Genomic DNA, 12844 nt, shown 5'->3' on the forward strand with positions numbered 1-12844 from the left:
GCTATATATAAATTTGAAAATTTTATTAAAAATTCTCGTGTAATAGATTCAAACAATCTCGTAAAACAAAATCTAATCATTATATAAAAATATAAATTTTAATGAAATTTACAAAGAAGTGATTTATCAAAAAGCCTAGAAATCAACTTGACGAAAAGTCTATAATAACATTAACATATGAAGATAAATTCAATTTACAATAACATTTACAAAAATTTTGAAATAAATAAAGTTAAAAATTCACGGAAGACACTCATTATTTAAATCGTGTCAATTTTTTTTTAGTTATGTCGTAATACGATGCATCAAATTCATGGTTGCAATTCAGTGAACACAAAAAAATAACAATTTAAAAGGAAAATAAGAAATTATTATAATCTATAAGTTTGCAAATTTATGTAATGGACAAGTGTTTTGCAATACAGAATCACAGATCACGTCTCATCGACTTGATAAATCTATAAGTTTTAGATTTACGTTTCCATAAAAATATAATTGAGCATTTTTCTTTTCCTGTGCCGGCTGCGCGGAATAAATTCACACATGAACTCTGAAGTCTGAAGACTGAAATCTGGACCGGGTCGACCCGCAACTCTCGTAGTCCATTCAAACTACAAAAACCCGATCCGGATCCGCCGCCCTCCTAAACCCTAAGAAACCCCCAAAACTCAGCATGTCGCTGCTCCATCTCCATCGGCACGATTAAATCAAAAAAAACCTAAACCCTAAAACCACAAATATGAGAAATCAATGGCGACTCCTCCTTCTCAGATCCCGAGGCAACATTTCCCGCCATTCCTCTCAACTCATTATATCCCCTCATCAGGTACACTCGTCATTTCTCTCTCGTTCTATTCCCAGCTTACCTGCAACAAAACCCCTTTTTCAAAACCCTAGATTTTCTAGTTTGCGATTTTTTTCATCATCTGAAGCTGCTGTTGCTCATAAAGATTCGGATCAGATTGCAGTTGTGACTGATGTGTTTGCTAAATCACTTAAAATTGATGAATATAAGCAAGAATTAGAGAGTAATAATGTAGTTGTTAATCATGATTTGGTGTTGAGTGTTTTGCAAAGTCCTAATACTGATGTTGGTGTTGCTAGAAGGCTTTTTGATTGGGTTTCTGAGGTGAGTAATGAGAAATTGAGCTCAAAATGTTATAATTATATGTTGGGGATCTTGGGGGAGAATGGGCTGGTGAAGGAGTTTTGGGAGTTGGTTGGGGTTATGAAGAGTAAAGGGTATGGTGTGAATAGGGGAACTGTGGTCAGGGTTTCGAAGAAATTTGAGAAGGATGGGTTGAAGGGTGATTTGGGGAAGTTGGAGGAGCTGTTTGCTTCGGGGTCGACAGATAATTCGTTTGAGAAGGTTTGTATGAGGGTTTCAAAGGCTTTTGAGAAGAATGTGTGGGGGGATGATGTGGAGAAGGAGTTGATGGGTGTTTCGTATTCGAATAATTTGGTTGCAATGGTGGTGGAGAAGCTTGGGTTGGATCCGAATAAAAGTTTGGTATTTTTTAGGTGGGTAGAGGAGAGTGGCTTGTTTAAGCATGATGAATGGACATATGATATGATGGCTAGGGTGTTAGGCAGAGAGGGTTACACTGATAAATTCTGGCGAGTGGTTGACGAAATGAGAGGTGCTGGTTATCAAATGACAAGTGAGACTTACATACATGTCTTTAATCAGTTTATGAAGAAAAAGTTGATGCAGGATGCAGTGATGTTGTATGAGTTTGCTATGGGTGGTGTTAATAAGCCTTCAGTGCAGGACTGTACATTTCTTTTGAGGAAAATAATAGTTGGTGATAATCCTGATATGGAATTGTTTAAGAGAGTTGTGAAAGCATTTACGGAGAGTGGGAACGTGTTGACAAGTTCAAATCTTAACACTGTTCTCAAATCATTGACGAGCTTTAAGGACTGCACTAAAATTTTGAACGCAATGGAAGAAGGTGGCCTCTCGCTCAGTGATAACTTGCAGAGTAAAATTGCTTTTCGTTTAAGCAGTGAAGGAGAAAAGGATGAAGCGCTTGAGTTCATTGATAGAATTGAAGCATCTGGTAGTGATCTTAATTATCAGACTTGGGTGTCTTTAGTTGAAGGGCACTATGTGGCTGGTCATCTAGATAAAGCTTCCGACTGTATACGAAAGATGATAGAAAAGGAGGGGCCATTAAGTGCTGGCTACCCTTTTGGACTGTTGGTGACTGCTTATTGCTCTAAGAACAGATCAAAGGATGCATTTGGGCTTCTTGCTGCTCTGGTCGTTGATAAACAGTTAAAACCTCAACATACTACCTACAAAGCATTGACCAGAAAGCTATTGGTTCAGGGGCATTTTAAAGAAGCTCTGAACCTTCTTGGTTTGATGAAAACTCAAGGTTTTCCTCCTTTCTTGGATCCTTTCCTTGAGTACATTTCAAAAACTGGAACTGTAGATGATGCTATAATGCTGCTGAAATCGATGACTGTGAAGAGGTTTCCTGCTAAGGCTGTTTATCTTCATTTATTTGAAGCATATTTTAAGGCTGGAAAGCACGATGAAGCACAAAATTTCCTTTCTCAATGTCCACGTTTTATCCGAAACAATGCTGATGTTTTAAATCTCTTCTACTCTAAACAAACTTCCAAGGAAACTGTTGCTGAATGTGCCACGACGGCTTAGAAATTCGGTGGGTACGCCAAATAAATTACAATTTAACAATTTGAGTAAGTAGTTTCCTTTTTCCTAGTTTGTGCTTGTCATTTTACATAAACAGTCCCATATCAATTAAGTGTATATGAGGGCATATCTATTTGCATGATCGGATCAGACGTTGAGATGCTCTTTGCATTGTTTTCGCTTAAAATAAATCTTGCTCGAGTCAGCTCATTTCATAACATGCTTGCCAGTATGCACTTTGCAGTGCTTGATGATGCATTTAAATGACACTTATTTGAAGCCTTCTGTGTTATTTGTGCCAGCTATGCCATGTAAAATTATTGTGTGACAAACTAAGCTGTATAAGTATGATATAGAACTTGAAAAGTCTCTGCAAGTATATCCTTGTCATTATATCTAATGTAAGACACGAGCTTTTTGAAGATCTGGAAGTACTTTTAATTTATAGTAGCAGATGTAGGTAAAACTGAATATCTTAGGTATGTGTAATATCATATTGTGTCCATGGAAGATTCTCACTCAAATTTGCAAATGTTAATTATGTTTTATCTTCCCATTTGCCCTGAAAGTTAAAGTTCATATACCAAAACACTGCCAATTACTACAAAGATGACGAGACCGTGGTGAGTATCTGTTGAGTTTTGTAATTCTAGTATTTGATGGTCTTTAAACAAATTAGAATCATTTAAATATTGAGAGGTTTTGATATTGTAATTGCATCTAATGTATATTGGGCTGACTTTTTTTAATTTTATTTTTGGTTTTAAGCTGAAAAACGTGTTACTTGTAGCATATGGTTGGCCATTGTTCTTGGTGTTGTGTCACGTTTGCGTAAGGTGACACTCTGTCGTCTTTACATGCCAACTCATGCTGTTCATCCAGGATTGTTAATAGATGGCAATGTGACTTGGTAATGGAACCTCAAGTGTCTGTTTGCAAGTTCTGAATTTCTGATCAACCATATGTGGTCATTATTCTTTATACTATGCTCATAATATGCAAAGCAAAAGCTATACTATGTTTTATTGCTATAGGAAATTCCATGAATCTGAGATCAAGTTGTGGGACTTCTATGATCCATTTGATTGATATTGAATCATCAAATTGAAGCTTATATAGCTCCTAGGCTGCAACTCATTTTCCTTTTCTTTTCTGCTCTGCCTAAATATCAGATGCAAGTTGTTTACTGCACCAATTGTTTTATACCTAGAATAGCTTTTACAGGACACCTTACCGGATTGTGGTCGGAAGTGTTGGATCGATATAGAGTGGTCAAACTTGTTGCAACATTTTGAGAATTATGTGTGTTTACTGCCCACTTGCTTGCGCAGCTGACATGGTTATTGAGGTGAAATAAGGAGTCTGATTGGTTTGATGCTAGTAGATCTATTTCCTGCTTGTTATTAAATGTTTTCACTTTTCACTGTTGTTTAAAAAACAAACAGTGTTCAACGTTCACTGTTATTCTATACATTATCTGTCTTGAACTATTGGCCAGTTACATCACTGTTGTTTATCTGCCTTATTGCCTTCTGTATGTCTTGATCAACTATTTGGGTCCTAAATTTCTGTGCAGAAATGACATATCATTATCAGCCTTCAATCTGTCCATGGAACCTTATAATGACCACTACCATGTGTATTCCAGCAGTGCGGAGCATGAATGAATTCCAATCCTGGTGCAGCAGCTTTTATGAAGGAGGTGGATAGGTTGTGTGCATTCTGGTGTTTGAAGGGACTGAATGAGACCCGTCAATGAACAAAACGCGGTGAGCGTGACTAAACCTGGCCGCGGATTAGGTCTTCTGTCTCTTCTCAAGTATTATTGAATTTTGTTATTGTTTCAGAGAATTGTTTGTAGAAAAGAGGAATAAGAATTAAAACACATTTTACGAGGGACCTTGAATATCTGTTGATTAAAAGCAAGTTAGGACAAACGGCAATCAAGTGGTGATGATTAGTTGCTATTACCCCGGGGGCTATTCAGTTGTCTAATTTTGTTCTGTTTGTCAAATAAATACATCTAAACTACAAAGGACCAAGGGGACCAAAATACAGCAAAATACTGTGTGAACTGTAGTTTTCTTGGTATATGTAGACTCTGTACTCGTTTTCACTGTGCATCACCATATGTTTTAAATTAATCAGCTAGCAAAAGTTGCAGTCTTGCAGATGAGCGAGCACAGTGCTTGCTCTATAGTATTATTGCCAAAGGACTCCCAATCGTACTAGCAAAATATGATTATCTTTACCTAATTTCATATCAAGAATTGAAGAAACTTTTTGCCGAAAGCAGTCGGCCTAAACCTAAGCCAATTTATAAATTTATTTACGACAATACAATAGTCTAGTGGTGTTACTAATGTGAGGGCCAATTTGATGAGCATTGTTTCCAAGAATGACACTGTATGAATGATGAAATGGAAAATGGAAGCCCATCTTGCAGTCCCCAATAAAGATGAGTGGCTTTTAGGAAAAGAACAGTGCAAAAGCAACGGCGTGGCGTGTATTATTTTGTTTGGGTGATGATTAACACACCATCGGCGTGGGAAAAGCTAGCGTCAATGGGCTCGTTTCGGAGCCTACAGCTACATATATATATTTAATCAAAATTTTATCCTATTATATTATTTTCTATACGGGGCATATTTGAATTAATTCCGAGAGTGACCTGTGCAACATCTCACCGTCATGAATATCCACTTAAATCCTAAATCCGTTAAAGCGGCTGCGTGCTTCGGCAAGAAAAGAAACGAGAATTGAACTGATATAAAAATATACTAGTACATGCTAACTTATATATATACCAGACAATTACCTACCAGCCATGTAACAATTCCCCCTTTTTTATTTTTCCATTTTCGTGTGTATATATGTTATCACATATATGGACAAAAGGGGCCCAAATTATATTTGGATGATGCGCAGTGTCTTGTTCTTATGTCCTCAGCTCAGACCTCCTCCATTGCATGTGTAACCTACTGTACTTCTATGATTATTTTCCTTGGAGTAAGCATTATTATCACACTTTGAGGGAGCCTGCATCTGTGTAAAACGTTAAATCCTACTTTACTAAAATCAATGGTCTTAGAAGAAATTTAGAAATTTAGAAACCGCTTGAATATTAATATCGTATCACACACTAATCATTTGTTTTGCACTAAGTCGGGGGTCTTCACACGGAAACAGCCTCTCTACTTTAAAGGTGGGGGCATGGTCTGCGTACATCTCACCCTCCTCAGACCCTGCTCTAAGCGAGATATACTGAATATGTTTGGTTTGGTTATTAAAAAAACGGAAAGAGGAGATTTCAGTGTACACATTTGCACTCAGAAGCGCGGTACAAGACAACACAAAACAAAGAAAGCATATGTAGAAGGCTAGTCGTAAACTTCCTTCCTTGATCAGTTGTCACCAGTCAGTCATCACTCATCAGTCTACGAACAATGTAGCTGTAGCTCCACAGTTCATATAATTCATAAAAAAGGCTACTCCGCCACACTCAATTTTTTGAAGATTCCCCATCAATTATTTTCCTCTTTAAGCTAAGTATATGTCTAAGAATATTAACCATCTACCCCCAATGTGTTTCTTCATTTCCAGTAATATGACACATAACATAATGCAGCCCAACACAACAAAAACCTAATCAGATCATTAGCTTATAGGTTTGGTATCCAATGGTCCCAGGTTTGTGGTGAGTAAATTTTTTGTTTTTGGTGGTTTAACTGAGAATATGACAATCATACCCGGTTGTTTTGAACTTATAAGTGGTTAATTAATGTCCAAGTTTGTCATTTTCCACCACAAGACCACCTTGGTCTTGCTCTTTTCTTCTGTTGGGTCAATTTTTTTTTCTTTCCATCTGGTCCTTCACATGGCTAAGGTGTGCATGCAACTATGCAAGTATTTAAGATCTTCTCAACAATAAATTTTTAGTGGAGCTCACTTCAAATGTTGCATTATAATATACATAATTTAGAAAAGGGGTTTGTTTTTTAATTCATGATAGAGAGGGAGCAGCTTTGCCATGAAAAGGTTTGGTCTTTTGATTATACTTTAGAAAACTGGTCTGCTGCAGGTACTGAGAAGTCATGCAAAAATGTGTTTAGTGATAGTGGTTTGTGGAATCAATAAAGCAAATCTCACATAAAGAGTGTTCCTTTATAAATAAAGTAGAGTAGGATTTAAACCAAAAGTCTTTGTTAGTAATTGGATTAAAAAGCATGAGCCAACAAAGATTTGCTGTTGTTCTCATCACATTCATCATCCATGCACTCAATATGGTCATAGGAGAAGGTGACCAAACCTCCTAACCCCCCATCATCAATCTCAACCTCCCACCATAGAGATTCTCAAATTCTTGTTATATTATATATAAAAGCTACAATTTGGGACTTTAATGGATGGCCAAGCTCAGGGAATGTTAAGATTCCTTAGTGTCCCTAGTAAAACACATATCATTAACAATTTTCCAATCTTAAATAGTCCAAATGAATCCAGCAGGACAAGACAAATAAAACACTGGTTTCTAGGCTATAAAATGACTAAAGACTCACTAGCCCATACTCAGAATATTTCGAAATATACTATCTTCAACTTGTATCTAAAATAACAAATACTAATAGTAAACACAATTCATATTATGCAAATCTAAAATTATTGAACCACCAAGGGCTTCCATGTCTTTTGATGAAATATATAGATTTGGTTAGTGTTTTACTGTTTTGTAGTTGTTTCAAGTTTAGTCAGTCTAGTTCAAGGAAATGATATAAATATATTCTTTAGTCTGTACTTGAAAAACCTGACCCCAGTGACAGAGCATGCTACTTCTCTATCTACTACACAAAGACTGAGTGCTTTTCTTACTTTTGGGGGGTCAGGCAGAGACTGAAGTAATCTGGATTTTTTGTTATGGAAAGCTAGAAGTGAGTGGTATTGATATAGAGGTCATTGCATTAACAAACCAGAACCAATTTATTTTTACTCCTCCAGCTCTTTTTGAAATTGCTCACCACTCACAATAAGCAGGTTCTGGCATCTGGGTGTCTATAGTGGCTTATGAACTCAATAGTCTGAATAAGATGACAAGGGAGATTAAGGCAGTGTTCTGGTTTTTCACATTTCTCTGGTTTTCTTGCCCTTCAAATGGTTTGCTTTCTTCCAAAGGTGTAAACTTTGAAGGTGAAAACTAAAGCTTTCTTTACTAAGTTAGTCAAGGGTGGAAATCACATTTGTTTTTTTTCCTCTTTTCTTTGTTCTTGTGTCTAATGCCAAGAAAATTACAGTGCAAGCCTTAATGGGCATAAAAGCTTTTTTGGCTGACCCTCATGGTGTTCTTGATAATTGGGATGGTGATGCTGTTGATCCATGCAGTTGGACAATGGTTACCTGTTCTTCTGAAAGCTTGGTCATTGGCCTGTAAGTCCTCTGGATGATATCTAATTTCATTGCAAAACATTTTACTAATTTATATCTATAGTATCATGAGTATGCATGATCATTGTTTTCTCTCAGGGGAACTCCAAGCCAAAAATTATCTGGCATTCTTTCCCCCAGCATTGGCAATTTAACAAATCTTCAGATCATGTAAGTATTTCGTGTTATTTTTATGTGTATTTGAAATAGGCCTGCTAAAAATTTTGTTACTGATTTTGGGGATGATATGTTGCAGACTCTTACAAAACAATAACATAACCGGTCCGATTCCAGCAGAGCTGGGGAGGCTTAGAAAGCTGCACACTCTTGATCTTTCTGATAATCACTTCACCGGAGAAATTCCCTTTACTCTGAGCCATTTAAAAAGTCTACAATACCTGTAATCACAAATTTACACTATTGTTCTGTGAATCGTATTTACACAATTTTTTATTAAAAAGATTGTAACTTGTTCCCCAATTGCTTCAGGAGGCTCAATAACAACACACTGTCTGGAAAAATTCCAGGATCATTGGCCAATATGACTCAGCTTACCTTTGTGTAAAATCACTAACTTTTATTAATCATTTGCATCTTTCTTGATAATAATTCGGTATTGATATGACTTTTTTCCTCGATTCAGAGATTTATCTTTCAACAACTTAAGTGCCCCTGTACCGAGATTTCCTTCTAAAGAATTCAAGTAAGAGTCGTACATGTCATTTTGCATATGTATTTTTTTTACTCAGTTTTTTAAAGCTTATGAGAGGTTTTTGATCACTGACACACTTAAAAATCTGATCTATATACATTCACCTTATGTCTCATATAGGTTATAGAACTTACAAAAAAACAAACAAGCACATGGAACTCTCTATTCACTTCCCTTCATATAGAAATTGTTGCTTAACAAGTGTAGCTCAAATATTATCGTGTTATTGCAGCATTTTTGGGAACCCTCTTATATGTGCAACTGGCGCGGAGCCTGAATGCTATGGAACAACACTTATGCCCATGTCTATGCCTTTGAATAGGACAGAAAGTATGTAATTAAGACTTTAGTCTACTATATTCTGATGAATTTCTTTGCTATATACCATGTTTTGTACTCTTAATTGTACTTACCAAGAATTTTGATGCCCTTGAAGCTGCTGCATATATGAGAAGAGCCAAAAGCCACAAGCTTTCCATTGCCATAGGCTCTAGCGTTGGTTGCATCTCTTTCCTCATCTTGGGACTTGGGCTGCTGTTGTGGTGGAGGCAAAGGCATAATCAGCAAAATTTCTTTGATGTTAAAGGTTTGTTAAATTTGATAAATTTTACTAGTAAAGCAATAGATTTAGTCCACAATTACAAAATTCTTAAACAGCATCTACAAAATTTCAGATAGGCATCATGAGGAAGTTTCTCTTGGAAATTTAAAGAGGTTTCCCCTGAGGGAACTTCAAATTGCTACCAACAATTTTAGCAATAAAAACATATTGGGAAAAGGGGGTTTCGGAAATGTTTACAAGGGTTATCTTCAAGATGGCACTCCTGTGGCCGTTAAAAGACTAAAAGATGGCAGCACAGCTGGGGGAGAAAGACAATTCCAAACAGAAGTTGAGATGATCAGTTTAGCTGTGCACCGAAACCTCCTTGGACTTCATGGATTTTGTATGACTTCCACTGAGAAACTCCTTGTATATCCATTCATGTCAAATGGAAGTGTTGCTTCGCGTCTCAAAGGTAATAGCATTATTCATATCTTTCTGACCACAATCTACAAATTTTAAGATCTGAATTCCGGTATTAATTATGTGAATTAATGTTCACTTAACAGCAAAACCAGTTCTTGATTGGGGAGTAAGGAAAAGGATCGCTTTAGGAGCTGCGAGGGGATTACTGTACCTCCATGAGCAATGTGATCCCAAGATCATTCATAGAGATGTTAAAGCAGCCAATATATTGCTTGATGACTATTGTGAGGCAGTTGTAGGAGATTTCGGATTAGCAAAGCTTTTGAATCATCAGGATTCCCATGTGACAACAGCAGTAAGGGGCACCGTGGGGCACATAGCCCCTGAATATCTCTCCACTGGCCAGTCCTCTGAGAAGACAGATGTTTTTGGATTCGGAATTCTACTCCTTGAGCTATTAACAGGACACAGAGCTCTAGAATTTGGCAAGGCAGCTAATCAGAAAGGAGCCATATTAGACTGGGTGAGCACATTCTATACCCTACAATTAAAACGGCAGAAAATTAGCGCTGTTAGAGTAAAGTATATTTTTTGAAAAATTTATACTGATGCAAGAATAGTATTTGAATAGGATTCAAATCAACCATGTGTTTTTAGTTTTTCTTACCATACAGCTGCTCTAGTTTCTAGAACATAGCATATAATTATGTTAGATTTTAACAGACCTTAGTAGTGAAAAGTGATTAGAGAGTTTGGTCTGACATGAGATTCTGAAACAATGCAGGTGAAAAAGATTCATCAAGAAAAGAAGCTAGATATACTAGTTGACAAGGATTTGAAGAACAATTACGACTTAATTGAGCTCGAAGAGATAGTACAAGTGGCTCTGTTATGCACTCAATACTTGCCAGGCCACAGGCCGAAAATGTCTGAGGTGGTACGAATGCTTGAAGGTGATGGACTAGTAGAAAGATGGGAAACATCCCAGAAAGTGGACTCAAGCAAATACAGAACACAAGAACTGTCCTCATCGGAGCGATTTTCGGACCTCACTGACGACTCGATAGTGATTAATGTCCAGGCCATTGAACTGTCTGGCCCCAGATGATTTGAGTCTGTCGTTGGTTCTGGAGTTTGTTGAGAATGTAGAATTGTGAGAGGAAAATATAGTTTAAAAAGTTATAAGTGGCGGGAAAAGTCCTAAAATGCCAATCGTAATTTTATTTTGCATAACATATAGGTGCAGGCTTTGATGGTATCTGTTTAATGTACAGATCTGTATTCCAGGAATTAAATTGAATTAAATTAAATAGAGTTATTCAAATTTGTATCTTTATTTTTCTTGACTTCAATAGATAATGTAACGAAAACAATAGTAGTATTTATTCTTTTTGAACTGAGGTGCATGCTAGCGAAATAAATATTTGTGAATACAAATCTGGAACAAAATCGAGGAAATGAATTTTTGCCCCCGGATATGCATTTGAAACTGTATGTAGCTTTATTGTGGTCTCGCATATCTGCATTCTGCAGTGATGAGCCCAACACAAAATGGACTCTCATTTGAGCTTATCATTTTGTTTTTGTACTCGGGCCTATTGTACAAAGTAAGAGGCTCCAAGCCTCTTTGTCATTTATTAAGGCTCCAAAGTCCAAGCCTCTTTGCAGGATTAACAGTAAAATCCTAAAAGTTATTATGTCGATTATTTTTTAAATCTGATTAATTATATATTATTTTTAAAAAAATTAGTATAATAAATTTTAATAAATTAAATATTATTATATTATTTTAATATATCCAATTAATCATTCAAATTAATTTCAATTCCCGATTACTTGATATCTCCACCGATTAATTCCGATTTTCGCTTTTAGACGTACTACCTTCGTCTCATTAAATTGTATACATGACTTTTTAGTACTATTTTTAAGACTTCTTTAAAATAGAATTTAATAATATTTTTTAAAAAATTCTTTTTTCTGAATAAAAGTCTAACTTTTAATAATAATAATAATAATAATAATAATAATATTATGAAACAATATTTGATAAAAGTCTCGAAACGAGACTCTTTAAATCCAGACACTGATAGCTGACAGTCTGAAACATGCCAGAATTTGTCTTGTACATTACACCGGGAAGTTTAGAACATGCTCGAAACCAGCTTAGAGAGTTTGGTCTGACATGAGATTCTGAAACAATGCAGGTAAAAAAGATTCATCAAGAAAAGAAGCTAGATATACTAGTTGACAAGGATTTGAAGAACAATTACGACTTAATCGAGCTAGAAGAAATAGTGCAAGTGGCTCTCTTGTGCACTCAGTACTTGCCAGGCCACAGGCCGAAAATGTCTGAAGTGGTACGAATGCTTGAAGGTGATGGACTAGTAGAAAGATGGGAAACATCCCAGAAAGTGGACTCAAGCAAATACAGAACACAAGAACTGTCCTCATCGGAGCGATTTTCGGACCTCACCGACGACTCGATAGTGATTAATGTCCAGGCCATTGAACTGTCTGGCCCTAGATGATTTGAGTCTGTTGTTGGTTCAGGAGTTTGCTGGGAATGTAGAATTGTGAGAGGAAAATATAGTTTAAAAAGTTATAAGTGGCGGGAAAAGTCCTAAAATGCCAATCGTAATTTTATATAGGTGCAGGCTTTGATGGTATCTGTTTAATGTACAGATTTGTATTCCAGGAATTGAATTGAATTAAATTAAATAGAGGTAATATTATCAAAAAAAAAAAAACTAAACAGAGGTAATCAAATTTGTATCTTTTTTTTTTTTAGACTTCAATAAGATATATGTAACAAAAACGAGGAATAAAATTTAGGTGTTAGAACTGAGGTGCATGCTAGTTACATAAATTTTTTGTTAACACAATGTGGAAAAAAATCGTCGAAAGTAAGCGGGTAAATGCCACCAGATGTGTGCATTTGGAACTGTATGTAGCTTTATTATTGTGGACTTGTGGTCTCGCATATCTGCAGTGATGAGCCCAACGCAAAATGGACTCTCATTTGAGCTTATCATTTTGCTTTTGTGCTCGGGCCTATTGTACAAAGTAATAGGCTCCAAGC

The 12844-nt window shown here is 36.3% G+C and overlaps 2 protein-coding genes across 9 annotated transcripts; both read left to right on the forward strand.

The window, feature by feature from the left end:
• The first annotated feature begins 567 nt into the window (after window positions 1–567).
• LOC108208990 (pentatricopeptide repeat-containing protein At3g02490, mitochondrial) lies at window positions 568–4635 on the forward strand. 7 transcript variants are annotated; one of them, XR_010289137.1, is made up of 3 exons: window positions 568–2712; window positions 3881–4013; window positions 4242–4635. XR_010289137.1 is itself a non-coding variant. In XM_017379656.2 (2 exons), the coding sequence occupies exon 1, from the start codon at window positions 740–742 to the stop codon at window positions 2666–2668; it is 1929 nt and encodes a 642-aa protein (XP_017235145.1). In that variant the 5' UTR covers window positions 568–739; the 3' UTR covers window positions 2669–2712; window positions 4242–4635. The 7 variants fall into 7 exon arrangements, 6 of the variants coding, with proteins under 6 accessions (XP_017235145.1, XP_017235149.1, XP_017235148.1 ...); XM_017379656.2 differs by lacking the exon at window positions 3881–4013; XM_017379660.2 differs by lacking the exon at window positions 3881–4013 and having other exon boundaries at window positions 4314–4635.
• A 2753-nt stretch (window positions 4636–7388) lies between these two features.
• Window positions 7389–12493, forward strand: LOC108208991 (protein NSP-INTERACTING KINASE 1). Of its 2 annotated transcripts, XM_064088015.1 has the most exons (12): window positions 7392–7614; window positions 7697–7849; window positions 7954–8086; window positions 8183–8254; window positions 8340–8483; window positions 8573–8644; window positions 8727–8786; window positions 9028–9125; window positions 9232–9381; window positions 9470–9811; window positions 9906–10285; window positions 10547–11092. In XM_064088015.1, exons 2-12 carry the CDS (start codon window positions 7750–7752, stop codon window positions 10868–10870), a joined length of 1875 nt encoding a protein of 624 aa, XP_063944085.1. In that variant the 5' UTR covers window positions 7392–7614; window positions 7697–7749; the 3' UTR covers window positions 10871–11092. The 2 variants fall into 2 exon arrangements, with proteins under 2 accessions (XP_017235153.1, XP_063944085.1); XM_017379664.2 differs by lacking the exon at window positions 10547–11092 and adding an exon at window positions 11970–12493 and having other exon boundaries at window positions 7389–7849.
• Window positions 12494–12844: the final 351 nt, after the last annotated feature.

Source organism: Daucus carota, chromosome 2 (assembly GCF_001625215.2).
Source record: "Daucus carota subsp. sativus chromosome 2, DH1 v3.0, whole genome shotgun sequence".
NCBI lineage: Eukaryota > Viridiplantae > Streptophyta > Magnoliopsida > Apiales > Apiaceae > Daucus > Daucus carota.

Bases quoted from the DNA above. Each gene is read 5' to 3' on its own strand.
- LOC108208990 (XM_017379656.2), top strand. From the start codon at position 740: ATGAGAAATCAATGGCGACTCCTCCTTCTCAGATCCCGAGGCAACATT.
- LOC108208991 (XM_017379664.2), top strand. From the start codon at position 7,750: ATGACAAGGGAGATTAAGGCAGTGTTCTGGTTTTTCACATTTCTCTGG. The intron at 8,087-8,182 runs GTAAGTCCTCTG...GTTTTCTCTCAG, and splicing joins GAAAGCTTGGTCATTGGCCT to GGGAACTCCAAGCCAAAAAT. The intron at 9,382-9,469 runs GTTTGTTAAATT...ACAAAATTTCAG, and splicing joins AAATTTCTTTGATGTTAAAG to ATAGGCATCATGAGGAAGTT.